At 45.3% G+C, this 26254-nt stretch overlaps 1 protein-coding gene across 1 annotated transcript in view; it reads right to left on the reverse strand.

Annotated features, from left to right (window-relative positions):
* Positions 1-557: 557 nt before the first annotated feature.
* DOK5 (docking protein 5) overlaps positions 558-26254 on the reverse strand; it is a 152446-nt gene continuing 126749 nt past the window's right edge. The window contains exons 3-8 of the mRNA XM_029613116.1: positions 23651-23765; positions 23423-23542; positions 18336-18525; positions 17495-17630; positions 14894-15014; positions 558-971 (exon numbers count right to left, since the gene is read on the reverse strand). Of these exons, the coding sequence (XP_029468976.1) occupies positions 907-971; positions 14894-15014; positions 17495-17630; positions 18336-18525; positions 23423-23542; positions 23651-23765 (747 nt within the window). The 3' untranslated portion in view covers positions 558-906. The remainder of the gene's footprint in view (positions 972-14893; positions 15015-17494; positions 17631-18335; positions 18526-23422; positions 23543-23650; positions 23766-26254) is intronic.

A 26254-nucleotide genomic window follows, 5' to 3' on the forward strand; every position in this document is an offset into this window, starting at 1 on the left:
AAACATGCCCCTTTTTGTTAATAATGCAGTGATAATGCCCGCACTAAGATTTTTGATGAATCTAGGGGTGAGTTTGGTTCTTGAACCAGATTTCTGCTCCCTCAGGTTAGCCAAGACTGGGAATGCCACGGAGGCAGCATTCACAGTCTCAGTAGGGGATGGGGGTGGGGTTAGGGCATCTCAGCCATGGCTCATTGTCAATGCTTGGTAGGGTCTGCATTGGTTGGGTTCCAGAGGGAGCCACGGTTTGTGGCTCCTGGCTGAAGACTGTGGCTGCCGCATTGAGCTGGGAGGGGAATATAAAAAAGTGTTGAGGGGAAGGGGAGGAACCTCACGTAGTTGCAAATTCCATCATAGCCATTATGATGGAATTTACCGAATGACGGTATATAAAAACTTGTAAATAACATAAATAAATAAATGGAGGCTCGTAGTGCCCTGGGCCATTACAGGCTGGTTCCAATTGAGCTGGAAGCCCACGCAAAGAAAAAAAAAAAAGACAGATTTCCTATGAAAGCTTGAATTATCCAGCAACAAAGTGAAATCACCATAAAACATATTGGACCAACGCATATATTTGCAACAAATTCCTAGGATACAAAACCAGTTGATCATTCGTTTCTGTGTTTGTTCAACTTTAAAATATGAAACAAAAGCACAGTGAATATATACATAGCAGAATGATCCTCGTTAATTGTTTTTTTTGCAAAGATTAAAAAAAACAAAAAAAAAATTGCATTGCAGAATTAGTATTTCCAAAGTGACTTCTCTCTCTCCTTCTTGATGCACTCTTCCTCATCTATACTCTGGGGTTTTTTTTTGTTTTTTTCATTTCCTTCCTGGAATCATCTGGAACCAGTCTGTGGCCTATTGTTTTAACAGTTTCAAAGGTCATTGCAGTCTTTATCAGTGCTCTGATCTGTAGCTGGGGAAAGTGTCTGTTCGATGGAGCTTCAGCGGACTGCAGACATCTTCTCCCACAATGGAAATTGAAAAAGAGAAAAAAAAAACAAAACAAGATTAAAAATATATATAATACATACCATATATATATATATATATATATATATATATATCACTTTATCCTAAAGACTGAGTCAGCTCGGGCACTACGGGGAGGACTGAAGGAACACCGAAGCTCGTTAACAAGTAATCAAGCTTTAGTCTTCATGGTCAGGTGAGTTTAGGATACAAGGTCCACCTGTGAGCCATTCCAAATCGCCAGACTGTGGTGGGGGGAGGGAGGGGGTGTTGGTGATCAATCCAATCAGATGGCTTGACCTGGTCGTGACGTCCAGCATCTCCAGGACAAGCCACCGCTGCCGTCTCACGACCAGCTCAAGCAGCATCTCAGAACTGCCCCTCCACCATGCATTTTATGCCAGCGCTGCTCAACTGTGCTTTGGGCAGTGGCGACTGGTTTGGAAAAGGAGGGGGGGGGGGGGTCGGGTTACTGTTTCTCTATTTGTGAACTCTGCAGCTTCTCTCCAGCACCTGCGGGCATCCAGCCCTCGGCCCTAACTCCCCTCCCACCAAACGCATGTTATTATTTACCATCCATTTATTACATTTAGCAAATTTCCATTCAAAAATTAGCTTGGAAGGAAAAATAAGACCTGTTTTACAGATTTATATTCTATCACAGAAGAAAAGAAAAAAATGTACGTAATTATTAATAACAAGAATACCTGCCTAATGTAGAGCACAATAACTCCAAACACCCATGATACAAGAAAAACAGAGCAGAACATTTAGAAGGAAAAGTAACATTGGAAAAAAAGATGATCTGGAGTTGCAGTTTAATAGCAGCTGCCAACTAAAGCCTCATTAACATCGTCCGACTAACTGGTGCCAATGTTGGCCACCACTGAATTTTTAATTTTTTATTAGAAGATCTGCAACTATAAAATTTCTAGGGGTTTCATAAGTTAGTCAACATATTTCCCCATTTCTGTACTATTCTAAATTAGACAGTATATACATCCCTAATCCAAAGGGTTTACAATAGAAATGGTACCTGAGGCATTGGGAGGTGAACTTGATCGGATAATTTTGACAGGTTAACTTTTTTCCCCAGATGTTCAGCCCCCAAATGCGGCTGAATATCCAGTTACGAAAATTGGGGTGGTTACATTTAAGGCGGTCACCGTTTGTGCAGCCACGTCCAGGGGGACAAATGTAGTCACAGTTAGTGCTATCACCACCTTTGAAAATCCTGCCAGTAGGTGCTCACCCTCCAGGCCTTGCCGCCTTCTCTTTTGGATTAGACGTCCCAGTCTGCATCCAACACACCCAGCAAGCTTTGTAAAGATCCAAACTAGAAAGGCTGCTCTCACGGTGTCAGTCTGCGCTAAAATGATTGCATTTTTGCCCTCTAACTGTGAAAGTCATTGGAGAGACAATTTGCTTTTCCGTTCTCCACTTTTTCAGCTGCTTTATAGAATTCTGTGGGTCACCTGTCTCGCCTGCTCTGCCTTCCCACCTCTGGGGACAGTTTTAACTTTCTGCTGTGTTGTTAAGTAATTAACAACTAGCCATCCTGATATAACCCTGCTGATGGCAAGGAAGGATCACTGCCCAGAAGAATTTGTAAGTTAATTAAGGGCAGACATGTATTTTTTGTTTCATTCTTGGGGGGGGGGGGGGTTGTTACTTTGTTAAATTCATTTATCATTTCATTTGGGGGCAAATCTTTAAACTTACGCGAGGGCACAGATTTGTTCGCGCAACCTGGCACGAACAAATCTACGCCCGATTATATATCGTGCGCATGCTGCCGCGCGCATGCTATAAAATCCAGGGTCGGGAGGGAAAGGTGGGTGGGACAAAAAAAGGTCGGCGCGCGCAGGTTGCACAATTGTGCATCCCCCCCGCGCACGCGCCGAGCAGCCTTACTCCGTTCCATCAGAGGCTGCTCAGAAATCGGAGCGACCTTGGAGGGAGCTTTTTTTTTTTTGTCCCACCCACCTTTCCCTCCCTTCCCTATCTAACCCACCCCCCCAGCCCTAACTGAATCCCCCCTACCTTATTTCGTGGAGTTACGCCTGCCTCTGGCGCGCCATCGGCTCCCTGCCCCGGCACAGGCCGCTGTGCCGGAGCACTCGGCCCCGCTCCCAGACCGCCGTCACGCCCCGGCCCGCCACCACACCCCCAGCCCGCCCCTTATTCGAAGCCCCGGGACATATGCGCGTCCCGGGGCTCGGCGCGCGCAGGGGGAGAACTTGTGGCAGGTTTTCGGGGGTTATGCGCGTACCCCTTTGAAAATCTGCACCTTGGTGTTTATTTCAGTTTGTTTCATTTATTTTGAATCAAAATAAACACCAAAGCAATAAAAACAGAAAGGAAGGAGCCGGGTTCTCCAGCACCACCGAAATTAGACAACGCCCCTCTCTAGACCTTCCTCTATCCCCCCCAATGCAGCTCACGCCATCCATGGGGTTCCAGTAGTCCTAATGGGACAGGTATTGTGGTTCTCTGAAAATAAGAATGCTTAAAGCCACTAGCAGTAGAGAAAAGGGTTTTTTTTATAATTAAAAAGCTATAAAATAATGCAAAATAAGGCCTTATGGCGAGGCAGAGTGCCATGCAAGACATTAGCATACACTCCCTCTCAAATGATTTTATTGATAACACAGCATTACATAGAATTTCAGATGTGTATTTCCAACCCCTAAACTAGTACATAATTGTCAAAATTTCAAAGATTAGCTTTTTATTATAAACAAATAATCTGAATGGCCATATGGTTATTTAATTCTCCTCTCAAATGCAAATGTTTTCTCGGAACTTGCCAGCATTAGCAACCTTGTGTTTGTTCTAAGAATATCTTCTGTAATCTTGGATGGAATGTCAATTGGCCTCATCCTTTTTCTAGTTCTAGATATGTTTCTACAATCTTAGATGGAATGTAAACTAACCTCATATTAGTTCAAAATGTTCTACAACCTTATCTAGCTTATAGCATTTGACAATTTTGCAACACAAATGCCACATTACAATGCTATACTTGTTAGCAATTATAAAGGCTTCTTATGGAAAATCAAAAACATAGGAGAACAGGAATAATGACTGTCATTGAAGCGGACACCCAATTTACTTTAGAAGTGCTTTGACGCGCTACCCTGGAGCCTTCTTATGTCCCTATTCACAGATTTCCTGACAATTTCCTGATGGGGTCCTTCAGATTAATGTTGTTACAAACGATCTAGAGGGTTTGGGTATTCTATGTGATATTCTACTGTGAGTCTGGAGACGCTGACTCTTTTTTTTGGATCCTACTGTTTTTCAATACACTGTTACTCATTGGTTTGGGCTTCTGTCCCTCCCGACACAGCCGGAGTGGTGAAACACAGTCCGTGTCAGAGGACCGAAAACTCCTTCTTCTGATACCTCTCAATCCTGTGTAATTGATTGAATCGCCTTGTCGCTTTGTGGCTCCTAATGTGCCTAGCGCTACACCTTCTGCATTTGGATGAAATACAAAATAACATGAAAATATTTTCCATGGACCACCTCTAGTCTTCATTACACAGTCTTCTTCTAGTCTTCAAGCAAGCATTTGTCTAAACCTTCCTCTCCGCCGCTACCCCCTCCCTCCCTCCTCCTCCGGTGCCCTCCATTAAACTTCTAAGAATCTACTCCCCCTCCCTTAGCCCCTCCGCACTTTTAGCTCTTTCCCTACCCTCCATTCTCCCTGTGCATTCAACCCCCCCCGCTCGAATGCACCCTCGGAACTGCCCATGCCGCTCTTGATGCTACCGTTGCTAACATAACCTCCCAGTTGTGTTACCATGCTTATCGTTAATATACTATATTACTCTCTCTCTTGAATTGCCGTTAATCCTATATTATTTATTACGCCTTTTTTCATGTATTCCCCTCGCGTTGTTATTACAGTTCCTTGTAAACCGACATGATGTACAAACGAATGCCGGTATATAAAAACCTTTAAATAAATTACATGCAAACATCTGATATCTGGTTCAAGGTCACAGCCTTACAGAGCCTTTCACCTCTAGGCCACTGGCTCAAATCCCAGCTCAGGTAGCCTATGTGAAATGAGATGTTGGTCTCTGTCCAGTTCCAGGGGCCATAGGAAAAGCATCCACAGCGTCGATCCTTATGAATCTGTGAATTCTGCTGCAGTGCTCCGTCACCGACATGTGACAATGACATGATGAAAGAGATTCTACATTTCTGCCTTACTGAACAGTAAAACAGTTGCCCATCTCTAATAATAAGCTTGGGATAATGAAGAAAAATAGGTAGATAGGAAAGTGGTTATTTGGAAAAAAAATAACAAAGGCTAGACTTGCCTTCATGGCCCATTCTATTCCATAAAATAACAACAAATCTCCACACAGGAATGACACACACAATCCCCAGACCAATCAATCACTCCCAATTCAAATAATAAGTATTCTTCTCAAACAAAAACATTTTAAGGATAGAAGGTGGTCATTTCATACATGGCCACCTCCAAAGCACACAGTTAAGGTGCCAAAATGTAATCATCAAAACCACCTTACCCAACCAAACAGTTAAATGTTTTTTTTTTGTTTTTTTTTTAAATACTTGATTTTGTATTTTTTTTTTTTACTTTTGCATTTAAAGATATTTATCTTAAATAAGCCACCGCCATTGACGCGTTCCAGTGCTCTAACAAACACAGACCTGATGTAGCTGCATTTAAAAAAAAAAACTTCCAACGCAGCCACGTCCGGTTTGTGTTTGTTAGAGCACTGGAACGCGTCAATGGCGGTGGCTTATTTAAGATAAGTATTTTTAAATGCAAATGTTACACACACAAAAAAAAATGTTTTTGGGGAAAAAAAAATGCTTGAACTGTTTGAGAGGGTAAGGTGGTTCTGACGATTTGATTTTGGCACCCTAACTATGTGGTTTGGAGGTAGCTATGCATGAAATGACCACCTCTAGATCTTAATTTCTCGTTTGAGGAGAATATTTTTTGAATCGGGCGTGACTGATTGGTTCAGCCATTCTATTCCACAGCAGCTGTAAAATGTACGGTGACCTGGCATCGTGTTTCCGATGAGCAGCAGCACTCAGATTGGCCACTAGATGCCCTTCTTAGTCAAAAGAAAAAGCTGCATCCTAGAACCCTCATTCTGTACGGGCTTTGAGTTGGACGAAAGGTCAATACATTTTTGCTAACATATTTAGTTTGCCATTTCCTTATTAGATGCAACTTTTCAAAACAATCTTCATCTTCGGGACTGGCTGCAGTATATGCATGGTTTTCAAATTACAAATTACATCCTTTTTTTTTTTTTTGGTTTGTTTGTTTTTTGACCAGGGGGTTTCTTATTTTCTTTATTAGTTCTTCCTCAACGTCTAATATAATGTGTCCGGCGCGGATCACACCAGCTCATTCAGAACTCTGCGATGCGGGGCTACGGTGCCATAAACCATTGGGCTGTTTTCCCCTTCCCCCCTCTCTAACCTTCTCCTGTATTATCTGAGCAAGCCAGAAGAAATCTTTGGCCCAGGGACCACAGGCTGCGACTCCCTCAGGAGCCAGGTAAAATGTGCATCCTGACCAGTAAGTTGTTGCTGCTGAATGATGGGTGTGGAGGAGGAGTGTGTGTGTGTGTGGGGGGGGGGGGGGGGGGGGGAGGAAGGAGAGGTTTCTGGGAATGTCGTCCTTGTGCTGTATCCTCAGCTCCAGCCAGCTCAAGGAACAGAAACCAGGCTGCAGAATGAAACCCAGGTTTCTCACCACGGCACTGTGATGTGAGGGAACCGTCTGAGCTTCGTTGCTTCTGCTCTCTGCAGTGGTTATTATTTTTTTTGCCCTGTTACACTAGAAGTGCACATCAGGGCTCGTTAAGATGACACTGCATTAATGACTACAGCGGAAGGCACAGAAGCAAGCCGGGGATGAACCTAGAGTGATGACCTAATTAGTGGCTTTCACCGAGGGTCAGGCCTGCTCTGCAGCAGCCTACGAGAAATTGGAACTTGTTATCAGAGTCAGTTATCAGCCATTATTAGAAGGCGGGTTTTGGATGTCCACGTCCGTAGCGCTCACATTAACCTGTAGAACGTGTCAAAGCTAAACAGCGCTCCTGACGGGGGCTGCAAGCTGCATGGGCGCTTCTAAAGAGCTTTTTTTTGTTGAAGGCGGTTGCAAATATGAACAATGCATACAGAAAATACATTTTAAAAATCTCCTGCACACATTTTCAAAGAGAAATGTATTTACTTGATTTATGTACTGCTTTTTCAGGCATCCCCTCCACGCCCGCTGTTTTCCTGTAACAGGTAGCGCATAAGAAGTGCCCGCGTGGCTTCCATCTTCTGTTCGCGTGGACGGTGCAGGCGGAGCGGCAGAATAGCGTGGCGTCAACGATCTGCACGTTCTTCTTCTTCTTCTTCTACCCCGGCCTAAGCGTGCTCCCAGGGTCGCCTCTGCTCCCCCGCAGCATAAAAGGTGTGCGCCCGCCTCGGAGCCTGCAGGCGCTTTCAGTCACGTTTCAGAAGGACAATCTCCAGCCAGGCCTTCTTACCCTGGCAAATACCTATTTACTCAGATATTAATCTGGGCCTATAGTACGTGGCTAACTCAGGTTAATCGCATACTTTAGTCGAGCCGGAGAGCAGTCCTAAAGTTATCTGGATAACTTCCCCACTTCCTCGCACTGCTGAATATGGACCTGTAATGTATGCATTTAGAAAATTCGTTGTAAGCCCTGTAAATTGCCGAGGGTATCTTATGGCATATAAATGTAAGATAGGTACAACAAATGGTTTTAAAAAATTTGCTTATCTCCATGTGAATGAAGATAATTGAAATCGGCTAGTGGGCTGATGTAGGTGGAAAGCAGGTTAAACCAAGCAGAAGTGGGCTGGAGTGAGGGGGGAGCAGGGGGCGGATTGGCCTATCGGGGGATCGGGCAAACCCCGGTGGGCCGGTCGCTCTGGTCACGTGGTCTGCCGAGCGCGGCCGCGACAGAGCCGCGCTCGGCAGACCACGGGGTGTCTCCTGGGCGGAAAATCCCCGGGCCGACCTTTACCCGGAATCCGCCCCTGCTCGTGTAGGATACGGTTAATATTTTTTTTATATCCTGAAGATTAGTGTTATTCCAGGCTCACTGGATGGTGGGGGCTTCTAGGCACCCCTGACTGGTCAATTTTATAAAGCCAGAAAACATTGCCACTGAGAGATGGAAGCGCCGAGCCAGAGATTCTGAACCATTATGGAAAATGTCCATGCAAGGAAAAAAAAAAAAAAATCCTCGTTTTGCATTAGTAGAATAAATCGTCTTGACAGAAAACAAAATGCATTCACATATTTATATCATGAGCCTCCTATCCAAAACCATACATTTAAAAGTACACTGAAATCCTGCTAATGTGGTCGCATTTTTTTTTCCTGATTGTCTTTAGGGCTGGAGATTGTTCGTCATACGATGTAATTAAGCAGCACACTGTGCGACTCCATGAATATTTCATGTTCCATAGCTGCTGCCTTGTTTACGGAAGTATAGAAGGCAGAAAAAGAAATGACAATTAGCATGGATGCTTCGACACCTTTGATGTTCAAGTGGTCTCAAAGTAAACATTGAAATTAATGATCCCAAATCCCAGATGCCGGCACGTGCAAATCCCACTCTTTATTTCGGTCGGGGAGGCGGGGTTTCAACCACTGGTACTAACAGCAACGTTTAGAGACTTGTAAATCCTCTCGGGAAAATGATACTGGGTCCTCGGTTGGCATGGATATGCATTAGTGAAGTGGAGAAAGCTAACACAGCTTCATCACAACTGTCCTACACGGGCAGGAAACGCAGATAAGTATAGTAACAGCCGGCAGAAGGCGACCAACTGGTCCATCCACTCTGCCCAGGCAGCAAGCTGCACGTGGTGTCGTGCAGACCACTCCCGAGCCCTCTGTCAAAGGTCAGCAACTGCCGCTCCCCCTGCAGGTTACCCTCATTCTGTCAGGGTAGCAAACTGCTGCAGCGTGCAGACCACCCCCAATCCTTATGTTCACTGTAACTGCTGCTCGGGGCAAGTTTCCCCTAAGCCTTATGTTAAGGGTAGCGACTGCCGCTCTGTGCAAATTACTCCAAAACTGGGAGTAATTTGCACCTAAAGTTAATATAAATTACCCTATTTCTTCATTTCCATCCACTAGGGATCGGCAGTGCTTATCCCATGCCCTTTTGAATTCCATTATCATTCTCGTCTTCGCCACCTCTTCTGGGAAGGCAATCCAGGCATCCACCACCTTCTCTGTGAGGAAATATTTTCTGAAGTCGGTTCTCACTCATCCCCCCTGGTTCCAATGGAAAAGATTTGATGTCCTGTGCGTCATTAAAGCCTTTCAGGTATCTGAAGGTCTGCATCATATCCCCCCCTGCACCTCCTGTCCTTCAGGATATACATGCTTAGATCCTTCAGCCTCTCCTCATAGGTCTTCCAATACAAACCCCAAACCATTTTGGTTGGCTCTTCTCTGGACCACTTCCTTCCTGTCCCTGTCCCTTCGGAGATATGGTCTCCAGAACTGAACACAGTACTCCAGGTGAGGCCTCACCAAGGACCTGTACAAGGGGATAATCACTTCCCTTTTCTTACTCGATATTCCTCTCTCTATGCAGCCCAGCAACCCTCTGGGCTTTGGCTACTGCTTTGTCCCAATGCTGTGACGCCTTCAGATCTCCAGACACCGTCACCCCAAGGACCCTTTCATGGTCCATGCACATAAGTATTTCACTCCCTCTCGCGTAAGTATCACCCTAAGCCTTTAACTTAGGTGTTTATTGGAAAAGCTGGTCTCGTTAACCTTTGAGGACTAAAGAATAAGGTTATTAATGTCTGGTATTTGGCTGAACCTGCTCAGTTTTTGTGAGAGAGAGTCCGGCAGGTGGCGGTCGGCGGGACCTTTAAACCCGACACTGGAGTTGCAAGCACTCTGCTGACCGCTGGCCTCCACAGCAGCAAAGTCTCCTCCTCCTCTCCCCAGGCTCCCCCCCCCCCCCCCAACCCTTGGACATTTCTTACCCACTCCTTCTCCCTCCCTCCATGGGTCCATTCTGTGGTGAAGGCGGCAACAGCAACAGGGAAGTGAAGGCGTTGCAGGCTGGGATTGAGTCAGCGTATGCTGGCGTGCACGCCTTCACCCCGACTTACTGCTGACACCGCCGCCGCCACCAGCAGCACCACCACCAGCACCACCGTCGGGCCCGGGACCAGCTCCAAACCCCCTCTACCACAGAAAAGATCTGTGGAAAGAAGGGTGTGGAGGGGAGAGGATTGGTTGTAGAGGAGAGAAAAAGAGGAGGTTGAAGGGGTGGGAGGAAGAAGGAGAGAGAGTCTGACCCTTTCTGGCAACCCTATTAAAGGCTGGCTGGACAAGAGGCTTCAGCTTGTCCCACACTATGTAATGCACTTCGGCGTGAGTCCAGCATGCGACTGGGTGCGTGAACCGCAGGTTTGGAGATACCTGCACATTTTTCAGCTCATCTGCTTCATGTCAACTAAGTCAATTAAGAAAATCATTCCTGGAGGGGGGGAAAAAAACGTTTAGAATTTGCTTTCATCAGCCCATGTGTTGCACTGATATCCATTTAAGCATTAACTGACAGTTTAATTACCTGTTTCCTCAGAAAGCAAAAGTAAATTAGTAACTGTATAATTTATGATTCCACACAGAAGATGTAATTATAGAGACAAAGTGAGCCTCCAAACTCCTAGTTGGAACTCAAGGGGCCATTAAACGCATCGCCTGAAAGGGAAGCGTATTTAAATGTTGCTGAGTAATTGGTGTGTAATTCTGTAAACTCTTTTGCTTCCAAATACTTTTTTTTTTTTTTTTAAGTTTCCGCTGCATAAAATAACCTGAAGGGCTCGCTACTAGAGAGAGTAATTCAGCTCTTGAGAGGGGGCGGGGCAGAGGGATGGAGCTAGCAGGAGTGGTGGGTTTTGGCTCCCCCAAGTGGAAGATTCAGACGGTGCGCGCTCAGGGGCGGTAACTTTCAAACTGGCGCCCGTACTTCGGCCCGCGCCCGGGGACGCGACCATTTTATAACAAAAACGCACGCATGTTACAAAAAAAAAATAGCCTGGCCGCACGCACACGTGCGCGCAAATCCCGCCAACTACCGCGTACAGCAGGGGATTGTAAAAGAGGCATGCGCTGATGCTATTCCCAGTTTTACCAGTTCACCCAGTTCCTCCAAACCCCCCTACTTTAACAGCCTTCACTCCTCCCCAGTTATGCACGACCCTTAAAACCCCGCAGATCTTCCTGGGGGTTTTTTTCTGCTTAAACGTCATCCACAGCAGAAGTAGAGTTACGTGGCGGGGGGGGGGGGGGGGGTCTCGGCGCAACCCCGCTCAGACCATGCCCTCTCCCCTTTTTTTGAAAATCTTCAGAGATGTGCGCGCTCCGGTACATACGCGCGTACGTCGGCAGCTTTTAAAATCCGCTCGGCGCGTGCAAACCCGACATGTTCACGCATCCCCTACTTAATGCGCGCGCTGGGTTTTTAAAATCCACCTTTAACTGTTTATAAACCCCCGCCCACCATCTCAGGCTGTGGATTCTTAGTCGGATTTTCCTTGGTTGACCCTTTTAGGGGCCCCATGTTGTTAGCTGTGCCCAGCTTTGATTATTTCTGTGGGACAGGACTCTGGCATCTTTTGGATTAAGACCTGGGGTAAAGAAATGGAGACAGAGCGCCTTATCTCCTACATTTTCTTTTCATCCATTCTTTTGGAAAGCGTTTGGTTATTTTGAGAGGAAGATTTTCCGGCCTTCCTGCCTCTGGCCTGGTTTCCCCCATTTTTCCCTTTTACGTTTCACCTTAGGTTCCCAGGAGCTCAGAGTCTTTACCCTCTGCAGGAAGCGGGGCAGATCCCGCAGACCATCCGTGACGTCCCAGGAGGTACGGATTCACATCCATTAGCAGAGAGGGCATCATTCAGGAGCATGGCGAAGGTGAGAAACACTTGGGAGAAAAAGAGTAAAACAGTGCCAACCAGGAGGAAGAAAGGAGAATAACGAAGACCACAGGTGGGGTTTCACAACTGGGGCTTGAGATTCATTTAAGGAACCTGGGTCTACGTTACTAACCCTTTTCACAGTGGGAAGAAGCCAGAAGTAACGTGACTGACAGGGAAGGAGAGGGAGCTGAATTTTTAACAAAACTGGCGTTGCCATCTAATGGCATTTCCTGGAAGTCCGAGGTCATAAATCTATGTAGGTCAAATGGACTGTAACATCAAGCGCTGAAAAGATCATTTCATTCAATTCTAGCAATTACCAGTAAAACTGAGTTGGAAACCGGAGCAGCTTCCAGCATGATTCTTGCTGCTATTTTTTCTGCCTGATCATCAGTGCCGTTTACATGGAACTAAAGGGGCAGTTTATGAGCTAAGCAATGCACAGGGCTTAGACGTTGATCTTTCCCCTACGGTGAATTCTGGACACTCGGCATGATCTGACACCTTGTTGATAACTGAGCAGTAACTTTCAGAACTGAGATGTGTGCGCCCTGGACCCCTATCCGTGACTACCCAGCCTGGGAGTTTCAGGTCAATCTGGGAAGTACAGTTAACGGTTATTGCACGACCCAAAGTGGGTGCTGTACCCTACGTTTTCACCCTTGTGCTCCTGTCCGCTCTTGATGTTCCCTTTTTCCTGCTTCTCGCCATCCCTTTTCACCCGAGGAGAACAGGCCATGAAACCAGGGAAAATAATATCCCCCTGTGCACTGCAGATAAGGCCTTATCAGCGCTGCAAGTGTGCGATAGATCAGCGTCTTCTGTCACACCATTGACGCGAGACCAGATTTCCAGACCTCGTCTTTCAGTCTCAAATGCCAAACAGTTAAACGCTCAGCTGCACCACGCAGTAGACCGGACACTAATTTTTGACTCAGGCAAAGTATGCTGCTGAAGTAAACCTCAGGAGATTGAGAGAGAGAGAGAGAGAGAGAGAGAGAGAGAGAGAGAGCTGGACTGTTCTCATGATGAGACAGCGGGCCCTCTATTTGAAAGAGTTTTGCCAGGAGAAACCCATTTGAAACCGAATAACTTGTGGCCAAGTCAAAGAACAGCACTGGGAGTAGCTTAAGCTTCTAGACAGAGAGGAACAGCCATGAAGGAGGAGGTCACTGGTGCTCTTAAGCCAGGAGATCTCCGTCAGTTCAGCAAAGAGGTGTGGCTTTCACGGAATACACAGTGAATATTCAATGAATATATTTACATAGATATGATGTAAACTTATCTGACTAACTTAGTTGGGATATTCCGTGGCAAGGTCACGCCACTGAATATACCCAGATAACTTCTGAGTTAGCCAAATAAGTTTATCCAGCTAACTCATCTAGCTAGCTTGGCTTTGAATATGGACCTCTTGATTTATTTATTTTTTTAATTCAATAGCAAGATTAATTTATCCAGATAACTTAGGCTCCATGGGCCCAACATTAAAAGTTATGGGGTACATTTTTAAAGGGCCGCGCGGGCGTCCATGTGGACACGGTTCCCAGCGTGCGCACATGGACGCGCTGATTTTATAACGTGCGTGCGTCGCCAAGCGCACATTATGAAATCTGATACCGGCGCACATCTGCGCGCCCGATTTTATACTGGCGCGTGCATGTGCTTGCAGGTTCCAACTTGCGCATGTAAGGGGATATTTTATAAAGAACACACGGGGACGCGATCGGGCCTTTGCCCAGTTCCCTCCCAGCTCACTCTAATAAAGGAGCACATTGAGGAGGGAACTTGCCTGTCTCCCTACCTATTCTTCCTCCCTTTTCCCCCTCTCCGCCCTGACCACTAATCCCCATCTAACTAATCAGAATTTTTTTTTTTTGTTACTTACAGCCGCTCAGCAGTTGAAGTAAGTTGCGCACGCAGGCCAGCTGCCGGCACGCGCTTCACCGGGACAACGCAAAATGGTACTGGGCCGTTATGAAAATGACCTCGGCCCGGCCATGCCCGTATCTCCCGGGATTTCCGCACGCCGGGTTCTGAAAATGTACTCGTAAACGTTTATGTAAGTTATCCGGATAAGACTCATCCAGCTATGCTGTTGGATATCTGTGCACAAGTCTCTACTTAGCCAGATATTTATATCCAGCTATGTTAGGCTTACTATACGATTGACTTGACTGGATAAGTAACGCCGCCCCGATCCATCCGCTGACTTATCCAGCTAAGTGGCAACCAGGGAACATAGCCAGATAAATCTGAGCTGTTAAGAACCATGAATTCATTTTTTACAACCCTATTGAGTTGGAACCCACACAGTCTCCACAGCATGATTATTGCTGCTGATTATGTTTGGAGATCATCGGTGCTGTTTACAAGAGGACCTTGGAGCTGAGCTCTCCCTCATCACCACCACCACCACAGGGGATCCTGGACTCTCAGAGTGGTGTTTGGAAGGTGAGAACTGGGCAGTTGTGGGTCTAAACTTTGATATGTGACTCCTTGGTACCAAAATCAGGGATCTCCTCCACAGGGGTTACGCCATGTAAATGACTAGTTTCTCAGACACAGGCTGCTGCTTGTTTTATTTAACAATGATTATCATAATAGACAATAGTGTAAAAAAAAAAATCTAACTTTTCTCACTTCTGTGAACATGTGCTAAGGCCTCTAATCTGCAAAATTCAGAAGTGAAGAAACAAGTGTGAGACAGTTTAAATCTGAAATTTCCCTGGAACTGTGCACACCTCCCCCCCCCCCCCCCCCCAAGTAGCAACCGACTAATCATCTTTGTGACTTAGGGTTTCTGCAGAAGACAAAGCTGAATAATTAAACATTTCAGACACTGGGATGGTGCAAGCTTCTGATTTATGTAGCCTGATACATTTTCTCTTTATAAAATGTAGGGATGGTTCACACTTACTCTGTAGGGTGTACAGCTGGCCCGTGCTGTGCTGTCGTGTGATGTGCTGCCAGTAGACGCTACGGGGCAAGGGCACGATCGCACTTAGGGAAACCGCTCTTTCGCTCATTTTCATTTGAATCTGGATTTTTTTTTTTTTAAAGAAATATGTTAGGAAAAGCAACAAGCACAATGCAGATCTTTCATATGGTTTAGCTGTACTGAGCTGTAAAGGGTGGATTTTCAAATGGGCACAGAGTGCTCCACGTAGCCGGTTAAGTTAAAGCAAGCTAAGTTAAATGTAATAATTTTCAGCTCTTACCAAACCTGCTAGAATGTAGGCCAGCCATGTTGGTGCACAGGGTTAGGCACCTAAACTTAGCTAGTTAGGTTTTGGCTAAGTCCTTCCTCAGACCCAATCCTCAAAAGCATCCACTTTTTGAGTGGCTAACTCTAACCCCCCCTCAAGGGTTCACATGAGGTAGCTCCATTTAGATTATCCAAGGTAGGTCTGCAAGTTCACATTTGAATTCCTTCAGAAGTCTGGGGTGAAAACCATCAGGCCCGGGACCTGGTTCCTTCAAATCATTACCTACAATCAATAAATGCTCCAATGTCCCAAATTAAGATCAACTGCAAATCTTGTCAATTCAACCATTTTATTGTGAACATGTTTGAATGGACACAAATTTTCACATTGGCTATATTAATTCTACAATGATTGCATAGCAGGGGTTATGGTAACATCTGTTATACTCCATGGCCCAGATGTTAGCACTGATGCCGAGAGCCCTCTGACCATACCGATATCCATTCAGCTTGCCACCACTACGCTAGACTAACTCTGCTACCTCAGTACTACAATATCTGCATTATTCAGACCTTCTCCCACAAACAGGTTATATTATAATAGCACTAAGGAACTTTGGTGATTGCCAGAAATTGCATTTATTTGTATTACAATTAGAATACAAAGAGTGAAACACCAGTTAAAAAGTGAAGTACCCTGCAGCAGGACATACAAAGGGTAATTTTAGAAAGCATTTATGGGGGTAGAACAGAGTTATCAGCATAAATGGCCTCTAATAAATCTGTCCACTTGATATGTGCATGTACGCACAAGCAGGTGAATTTTCAAAGGAGTTACACCTATATATGTAACATACTATTCTAGCAATTTTTGGAAAGCCATTTATCCACATTAACTGCTCTTAATGCAGATAAATCCTATTGACAAGTCAATGGCAAATATTGTAGCAATTTTCAAAAGCCATTTAATATGGGTAAAATACATTTACATATGTAAAACAGTTTTAAGCATGTAAATGCTTTTGAAAATCAGGCCCTGTGTGTGTGCATATAAAAGAGGCACTGTGAGGAGGAGGAGGGGCGGAGTTTGGGTGGGCTTCGCATTTACGCTCATACTTTTCAATTTTTCAAAAATCTGCATCTCAATTTCTTTACGAAAACTAGCCACATGCACCAGCAGAGGTAAATAAACATGTGCGGGTACTTTTTCCCCCCCAAGATAATTACAAAAGCCAATGTATACGTGTTCTTCCCCCCTTTAAAACTCAGTGTAAAAAAAATGCCCATATGACTTTCCACCCTTAGGAAGATTGCCCCATACGGGGGTAAAGGTGTAACTGAGCCCATGGAAATTTGCAGCCTCCTGCGTGCAGAAAGGACATCGATTTTCAAAGCAAACTTAGGCGGGTAGGTTTGCTTTGGAAATAGATTGCACCACGGTAGAATGACCTGCACATACGGGATGCCTGCTGATGTGCACAAGCCATTTTGCCTGAATTTCAAAGCCCATTCCCACAGGTAAAAATGACCAGGCTGGACAATTCCCTCCTGCGCCTGGGAAGTGATTTGTACGAACTTCCACGGTGCTCATAGCCGGGATGGAAAGAGGCAGATCTGGTAGTGTGTTTAGGTCAGAGGAGACTGGCATATGCGCGGCTGATTTTCATACGTACACGTGTGCTATTCTAACCCCTAGTCACCTGCCCTCACAAGCAGCGGGTGCACAGCGCACACATCTATTTTTACATTCAAAGCTGAAGACAGCAGTTACGGGGTCTCCAGAGCTTACGTGCAACGTTTTGCGATTATATATATATTGGACATGGATGCTAAAGGTCTGCACTAAGTCATTAGGAGGACCCAAAAGCTCATATCATTAAGCACCTACGTATTAAAAAAAAAATAAATACAATTTTACTGTTCAAATAAAATGAACAATTTCCTGACTTTCAAGATGGCCTAAGGTTTTCTGGGACCAAAACAGCACCAGACCAAAGAATATTTTTGAGGGAGATGTAAAGATGAGGTCTAGCCCTGATATTCTATGCAGTACTCCAAACGGAGTGAAATGCCATGCAATCGATTTACCAGAATTTAGGCTGTGATATCAAGCCTAAATATTCATACAGACAGAAAACAAAAATGACAATTATTTACGATTATGAAACAGGTACAAAACCTGTTTAATATGCATGGAAATGATCACATTTGATTACTGCACTGGGCAACCGACTGATCCGTTACCAAGGTTAGCATTGCTTTGCTTGTGCCAGATACAAGGTGCGCGACGGTGAGAAGTGGCAGAAAACATACCATAGATTTTTTGACGTTCTGTAGCAAGTGCTCGTGTTGCTCGGCTATGGTCAGTGCAGCTGAGTGGACTTTCTGATAAATGGCCTCCCCGTCTCGCGTCTGAAAGATGAACAGCCCCTCCCCCGTGTCGCACATCCTGCCAACACAGAAAACAAAAGCAGCTGAAAAAAAAAAAAAGACTCTGCTTTGTCGTGTGATCTTTAACGCAAGTCAGTATGGGTGTGCATCGATTTTTGAACAAAATGAAAAACGATGCAAAAATGCACCAAATAAATACCCACTCTCGAAATTCAGGGATTTTACTGTTGACCTTGGTTTTGGAAGGTCAGTTAATAACTTTTAAGAACTGCCACATGGACACCCCCAACCCCCAGCTCCACTCCCACGTCTGTGTTCTCTTGCCCTAGCTCGTAGTATCCTGGTAGAGAGTCCATCAAGCTAGGGCAAGAGAACATTGATGTAATCTCATCTTTCTGGGGACTTTCTTCACTCCAAATGACGTCAAATCTTCATTGAGGTGTTCTGTGCTGTTCGTACGTCTCACTTTGCATGTAATACTGGCCCCTAAATCCTCACCAACACCTCACCTCGAGCTATTAGGTGGCCCTCCTATAGTGATGTAAATAGTTGACTACTAAGAAGGCCTTATAAAGAGTCTCACTCCCAAAATTCAGATGTTACAGTGCAGCCAGAAATATGCCAGCTCTGGTAAATATATGGCATCATGTAAGCTGCAAACCTAGCAATGATCTTAACTATCCCTAAGTGTATCTCAGGTAATGATACTATTGTGGTATATATTTAAGCATTTTATTCTTTGGTGGTATGATAGAATATTCACCTTCCAGCTTCAAAGGTAAACCAAGTTGGGTCCCGTCCGTAGCGTCGCAGTGAGCTTAATGGCCAAGAGACCAGTTTCAGCCTAGGATTCTGAATGTCCCAAAGACAGATGTTCTCAAACGTTATCTGTAGAGTGCATTCTCCATGGACATCTAAGTTGGGGGATGGCATCAAATACACGTGGAATCTCTCTGGGAAAGAAAAGACATTGGTCTAAAATCCCCACAGAAACATGAACAAGGTAGCATTGCATAACGTCAAGAAAACGAGAGCAAAACCTAGGCCTGGGCTTCCCCAGCTTGTCCTGTCAGGTTTTCAGGAGATCTAGAACACGTATGTATGAGGTAGGTTTGCCTGCCTACTCCCTCCCTCCTTCCCCCCTGGTGCTTCCCCTTTGAAAATTCAAAGCCAGGCAGTACCACAGGTACGTTAGTACGTTAGCAGCACCTGCAAAGTCCTGGCCATGAACGCAGCAGGGAAATTTAAAAATGAAAACAAAAAACCCTGCATTTTGACAGGAGGATCTGCCTTCTCCCCACCCCAGGCCATGCCCCTTTTCTGAAACAGGATGAGTGCTTTTACCTGTAGAAGGGGGGGGGAGGATAATTCTCAGCCCTCAGTTTTGCCTGGATAAACTGCTCAGAGCCTAACTTTGAAAGCTATTCACGTTACAGCATTTCTGCACGTAACTGGGGGCGCAACGTTTCATCCTAGTATTTTATAAAGCGTGTGGTGGGAGCTCTGTTGGTTCTGTTCTGAAAGTACGCGCATAGGGCCGGATTTTCAAAGGGTTACGCGCTTAACCGGTCATACGCGCGTCGCCGGGCCTATTTTCAAAAGGCTCGGCGACGCGCGTAAAGCCCTGGGACGCGTGTAAGTCCCGGGGCTTGCAAAAAGGGGCGGGGTCAGAGGCCTCCGCACGGCCGCTGTGCCGGGGATCGTGCGCAGGCAGCCGGCCAGCGCGCGCAATTTAACTTCAGCCCCAGGGCTGAAGTAAGTTTTAAAACAAGAAAAACAAGAAAAAGGTAGGGGAGAAAGGGCGGGGGAGGTAAGGTGGGGTGGAAGGGTAGGGAAGTTCCCTCCGAGGATGCTCCGATTTCCCTGGGAGGGAACGGGGGAAGGCAGCGCGGCTCGGCGCTGGCTCGGCGCATGCAAGACGCACAACTGGGCACCCCCTTGGGCACAACGACCCCCGATTTTATAACATGCGCGTGCGCCTGCACGCGCATGTTATAAAGTCGCATGTCCATGTGTGCACGCCGGGTAGCGCGCGCGCGTATCTCTTAAAATCTACCCCATATGTTTCAGTGTGCATGAATATGTCCAATGCACAAAAACGCACACTTGTATCTATTTTACGCACATACGCATTTACGGCCGAATTTTAAAATGGCCACGTGCGCAAATATCGGTACTTGCGCGCGTGGCCGGGCCCCCTGTCAGCAGTGTGCACGTTTTCAAAAGGGCCCGGCCACGAGCGTAAGTGTCGATACGCGCACAATTGCCAGGCTCTGAAAAAGGGGCGGGCCGGGCGAGACCGTCCCGGGGAAGCTGCCAGCACCCGTAAACTAATTCTGCTCCAGGGGAGCAGGAAGAAGTAAAACCAAAAAACTAAGCTGCTGGGACAGGTTTAGGGGGTGGGAAGGAGAGGGGAAGAGGGAGGGAGTTTAGGTGGGGGGGTAAGGAAGTTCCCTCCCAGTCCGCTCCTTAATTGGAATGGACTGGGAGGCAATGGAGGAAGGCCCGATTGTGCTGCCGTGCGTAAATTACTAAAATTTCCCCCTCCTGCGCACACCGCCCGCATATGCACGCGTGGTTTATAAAATCCGGCGTGTGTGCACTAGGGATGTGCATTCGTTTAATTTGTTTAATTCGTTTCATACGTTTCCCATTACATGTCAATTAGATGTGCATTCGTTTCATACGTTTCATATTACATGCTTGTATAGGAAACGTATGAAACGAATGCGCATCCCTAGTGTGCACGTGGCCCACAGGTTTTATAACATGCGTGCATCGGCGCACGCATATTATAAAATCCACGCATCCCCTGTGCGGGCGCTGGGAACCGCACTTACCTTTTAAAATCTACCCCGTACTGTATATTTTAGGGAGTGAAAAAAAACATAACATGCATGTGTGATCTATATGCAGAGAAGGTATTTCCTAAAGTACCTGCATTTACCGTTTTCAAAATACTTGCATGCCCTCCTACAATTACCAGTTCATCGAGGCCCTCGAGCACTTCCCCCCGAGCCCCCACCAGCTCCCCCAGATTTCCCACCCAGTACCTGCAGCCAACAGACAAATCCCATTTCACTGGCGCCAGTCAACAAGCAGGTGAAAAAGTATACAAATAACTTCGGTAATGTATACACAATGTATGCCTTACAAAACAGCAACTACTGCGCTCATTACAGGCCACACTTAGCCAACCTCAGCCAGGTACAAGAAAGGCTGCAGAGAAACACCTGCTGCAAATGCTGCTAGGATTAGAGAGTCCTCCCTGGATGTCTCTGGGAACCTTGGTCATTATTGCCTCTAAAGGCCATGCAGATGTTTATACTCAAAAATGCTTATGCGCTGAACCCATGAGGACGGTTAGTCAAGGTCAGACAAGAAACTGGGAGGAGCAGGGCACAGAAGCAAACATCAAATATAGTAGCAAGGTTTGAGAAGCAGATGTGCTGAACTGGGATAAGAACAATGGGAGGGAGGGGGCTCGCTCCTGCTTCTAGAAAAGTCCCATCCAAATGAGCAAAGCTGTAAGAATCTCAGCACCACCGTTACTCGTCAGACTTCGGAGCTGAGACTGCAGACGGATTTCTTGGGCTCATTTCAACTTTCACTAGGAATGTAAGACTTGCTGTCTTTATATTTATCTTTTAATACTTTTCTAGTAGTTACTATCATTATTATTATTTGCTTGCAATCAACTCTTCAGTGCTTGCTGTTTTTTTTTATCTTTTGTGTTCTTATCCTTTTGCTTAACAACTAGTGCTCAGATAAACTTACATCAAATACCTGGATCCTGGTGTACTGACTCAGTGTTTGTCTGCATGTATGTTGGTGTATCGGTGAAGCCCCTCGGTATAGAAACCCCTCGGTATCTCCCTCTTTCCTGAGAATTAGCCCGGAGGTCGGCCTTTGGGGGCACAGGCAGAGCCCCTCGGTATATTCTGTGTGTGTTTGGCCTGAAACCAGAACATGCGTGTATTTCTTAGCCCCGCCCTGATGAAATACATTTTATGACGCGTGGACCTATGGGATCAATAAACCACAAAGGTGTTTTAAATGACCTTGAAATAGCAACCTATCTTTCCCTGCAATGCAAGTGTCTTCTGGGTAGTTTGATTAATTACCATGAGGTCGACATTAAAAGCCTAAATTCTAGGGCAGGAGGCGTTTCCGGGAGGAGCAGAGTAAGGCTGTCCTAAAGTTAATTAGTTTATACATAAGCAGCTAACTTTAAGACAGCAGGGTATATTCAACAGTGCGACTGCGCCGCTGAACGTACCCTGCTAGTTAGCCGGATATGTATTGTAGCTAAGTAGGATTCTTTTTCAGTAGTTGCACCAGAGTAGGCATAAATAATAAGCCAGTTTTCGGTAATTGCTTATTCAGCATCATCACTTACTCCCCTCATGTGTCTTCGGCAGATTTCAGATGAAATGAATGATCATCGAGGACGTTTTCCCATACACTGGGATCACAATTTTCAAAACAATTTTACCTGGGGGTAGCTAAGTAGTTACCGGGTAAAAATCAGTCTTCCCTCTATGAAGAGGGGTGGGGCCATGGAATGAGGGAGGGCAGAGCTGGGATTTCATTTTGATTCCCCTTCAAATTCCCGGTGCATTCTTTATGGTGCCGACTTTTCATCTGCAAAGTGGTCCAGCACAGAAGCACACACAGCGCTGGCCAGCTCTCCTGACTCTGAAAATGTGCATGCAGGCCCATGGGGACAGAACTCACATGGGCTCGAGAGCGCTCTGGTGAGCTCGACAGTTTTCGCCATGTTTGGGCATGAGGTCATTGTTGAATGATTTCTGTTCATCAAGAGGTCTCATTATACCAAAGCTCTCCAACTCCTTGAGGGCTGCAAATATGTCTGGTATCCAGGGTAACCAAAATAGGCTAATCACTTTGGTTCTTGAACAAAATCCTCACTAATAAATTGCACAAATATTCTTTCTAGATATCCTGACAACCAGAGTTCTCCCATCCCATCTCTACTATAGAAATATTTGGTATTAGGGATGTGCATTCATTTGAAGAAAAAAAAAAAAGTGTTTTTGGGGAACAAAAAGGCCAATGGAACAAACTGAATCAATAGTGCGCCTCCAAAGAGAAGTCAATTTTTATTTACATTCACTTTTGCAAGTTTGTGCGTGAAGTTCATAGTTGTACACACAGAAAGTACTTTATGCACATATATTGGAAATTGTGTGCACAATGGGCCTGATTTTCAAAAGTATTTACTTTTGAAAATCATTCATTTTATAAGATACGCGCGGCTACGCGCGTATCTTATAAAATCCAGCGTACTTTTGTTTGCGCCTGGTGTGTGAACAAAAGTACGCGCATGCGCTGTTTTTTTTTTAAAATGTACCCCTACATGCCTACTGCCCATCCCTATTCAGTATTGACCACCAAAGGCAATAATCACAGGATTCTCACACCAAATATATGCATACAGACCTGACGAATATGCATTGTGGACATCCTGAAAAGCAGACAGGAAGCTAATACCATGCAGTAGTGTTTTCAGGCTACGCCTGATAAATATGCATGAGGCAGAGTTGCATACAATCGAAGCAGTATACATGCAACTCTGTCTCCAGTACGTTCATTAGGGATATCCAGTTTGCATCCCTCAAGGACTTAAGTCTCCCGGGGGCCTCCTCCCCCCTCTCCTGCTTTACCTGATTCAGCAATTTCCGCAGTGGGTGTAGCACTGCACATCACCAATTGATTGATGTGAATTCCTTTCCCTTTTTTTTTTTTTGTGTGTTTTATTGCATACATACACAGATAAGAATTTTGTCGACGACCAGCTAAGATTTGCGAGTTTTAACATTTACATACCGCTCTGTTCCTGTTGCACGCCAGAAGCCAACAGGTCTGGCTCTCCCAGGCTGATGTCATTCAGTTTTGTTCCCAGGCACTCCATCTGCAGAACTTTGCACCACTCATCAGCCTCCAGATCTGCAAACAGGACCAGAAAATCTGCACTGTAGGTACGCCTTCTTCGCACATGATCAAATAAAGCCCTCGCTTTAGAAATAAAAAACCAAGGTCATTCATTCTACGCACCTGATTCGCAAGCGAATGTTTTAGAGGTATCGTCAGTAAAATAAACTCCAACGGCATGCTTCTTTGTGGTTTTCGGTAGCCGCAAAATATTTTTCACATTATTGAGTTCTGTCACCTGAAAGCAATAGTATGTAGGTCTGTTTAAAATATTTGGATAATTGAATAATCATTTCAATGAGGAAGAACAGCAGAAAGTGACAAAAAAAAATAAGTCCGATGTCAAAACAAACTCTAAAGAAGCCTTAATCTAGGATGCAGATGCTTGTTTGAAGTGGATGGATCTGAATGAGTTAAAGCTCTAATTGAGAAGCAGTCTATTGCGTTTGCACTTCCCTGCAGCCAAATTAAAGGTCAGCATGAAAAGATTTGGTAGCGGTGTCAAGTGCAATTTTATAAATAATATGCTATTAATATTTTTTGAAAAAAGCAAATTAGAGACAAAGTCAGAACAGAGATTAAGGGCATGAATTACTCCTCTCTTTTCCTATAGACAGAGGATGGAAGAAAAACTGTTGGAGTCAATTTTCAAAGGGTTTAGGGGCCTGAATTTGGGGATTGGGAACCTAAATTTGCCTCTTTGAAAACTGACTAGGGATAAGAGCCTACATTTAGGGACCAATAAAAGTGGACAGCGACAGAGGCAGAATTAGGATGGGGAAAAAATAGGCACTTAGAACCAATTTTCAGCATTATGCACCTAACTTAGGCCTAGATTTATCAAAATGCGGTAAGTATCGCAAAAGGGGCATGGTTTATGCAAATATTCAGTTTATCGCAATTTGCGCTAATTACCTATGCGAAGAGCTAAGTTAGTGCAAATAGCGATAACATTATCAGACTGCGATAGGTGCCAGGCCTGTTGTATTTCCTGCATACAACCACTGGGGGGACCATGTTTGAGTGAGAGAGAGCGAGAGTGAGAGACTGGCCATAATGTCATCTCCCTAGATAGGTATTTGTATCCCTATGATAGGCCCACCTAGTAACTCGAAGTGAGGTTTAAGTATTAGTGTAGGGGGTTAGGGGCCACTTTGACATTCAAAGTGAGACGTATGAACAGAACAGTGGTCTCTTGTGAAGATTTGATGACCTTCAGAGTGAGGATGAGATTTGGGCAATATTCTCTCAACCTAGCTTGATGGATTCTCTACCTGGGTAACATCAAGCTAGGTGGAGAGAACATTGCACAAATCTCATCTTTGGGTGAGTTTCCTCACTCCGAAGGTCATCAAATCTTCACAAGAGAGCACTGTTCAATTCGTACGTCTCACTTTGAATGTCAAGGTGGCCCCTAACCCCCTACACTAATACCTAAACCTCACCTCGAGTTACTAGGTAGGCCTACCATAGGGATACAAATACCTATCTAAGGAGATGACATTATGGCCAGTGTCTGTCTGTCTGTCTCTCTCTCTCTCTCTCTCTCTCTCTCTCTCTCTCTCTCCCCCCCCCCCCCCACCCCGGGAGCTTCAATTCACCTAAAATAGGCCTTGAGGGAGACATCGCGACAGGCAATAAAACCTTACCGTGCGGTCACAGCAGCTATCGCACAGCCTAACGCAATTCAAAAAGGTATAGTTAAAATCGGCATTAAGTCTGTGGCGTGGAGTGGGCACACATGTGCCCACTCCCCGCCCCTAACTCCTCCTATTTTCCAAATTTGCATTGCACCATACGATATGGTGCTATCGCATGCGTAAACACATTTTCGCATGCGGTAAGGGCCTATCGCATGCGTTAACGGGGCTTTTCGCATGCGATAAGCCCTTAACGCATGCGAAAATGCCTTAGAGCATTTTGATAAATGACCCTATTAGTACCTAAATCTAGGCAAAGGAGCCTAAAAATGTATTTTTTATTTTTAGCAACTTTTTATACCGACATTTGAAGGCACATCATAACGGTTTACAAACAACCAAGAGAAATACAGCGAACAGGGGGCGGAGGGGAGGGGGAGCAAATAACCGTAGATATAGGTTAACGGGAAGAATGTAACCGAAGACATAGATTAACAAAAGGAGTGTAAAAATAGTACAAAAGGGCACTATGGAGAGATAACCATAAACAAACTAATAATACAAGGGAAAGCTATGGATGCCAAAAAAGGGGTGGGGATATAAATGGAAAAAATAATAAAATAGGGAGGGACGGGGGGGGGGGGGGGGGGAGCTGTGAGACTTATGCTGGGAAGTCCTGCTTGCAGAGCCAGGTCTTTAACTTTTTTCTAAATTTGTACTGGCAGGGCTCCGAGCGGAGTTCAGAGGGGAGAGCGTTTCAATGGGAGGGACCGGCCACGCTCCCTGGTGGATGTAAGACGAGCAATTTTGAGGGAGGGGGGGGGGGTATGAAGGGTGTCTGAGCGAACATGTTCCAACTGAAACCTTAGACGGTAACTTTATAAGCAGCATGTACGCATGCCCATTTACGCACGGATGTTGGCATGAGCACACATGTGCTAGAATTTTGTATCATCCTCGCAAGTGCGCAAGCATTCTAGCAAATAAAATACCCCTAGCGTGCGTATGTGTGCTCCTAATTTTAAGTGGTTATATAAGGAAACGTTATTCGTGTATTTTCCTTAAGGACTTGGCAGCTTTTATACAC

This window comes from Rhinatrema bivittatum, chromosome 8 (genome assembly GCF_901001135.1).
Source record: "Rhinatrema bivittatum chromosome 8, aRhiBiv1.1, whole genome shotgun sequence".
NCBI classification, from domain to species: domain Eukaryota; kingdom Metazoa; phylum Chordata; class Amphibia; order Gymnophiona; family Rhinatrematidae; genus Rhinatrema; species Rhinatrema bivittatum.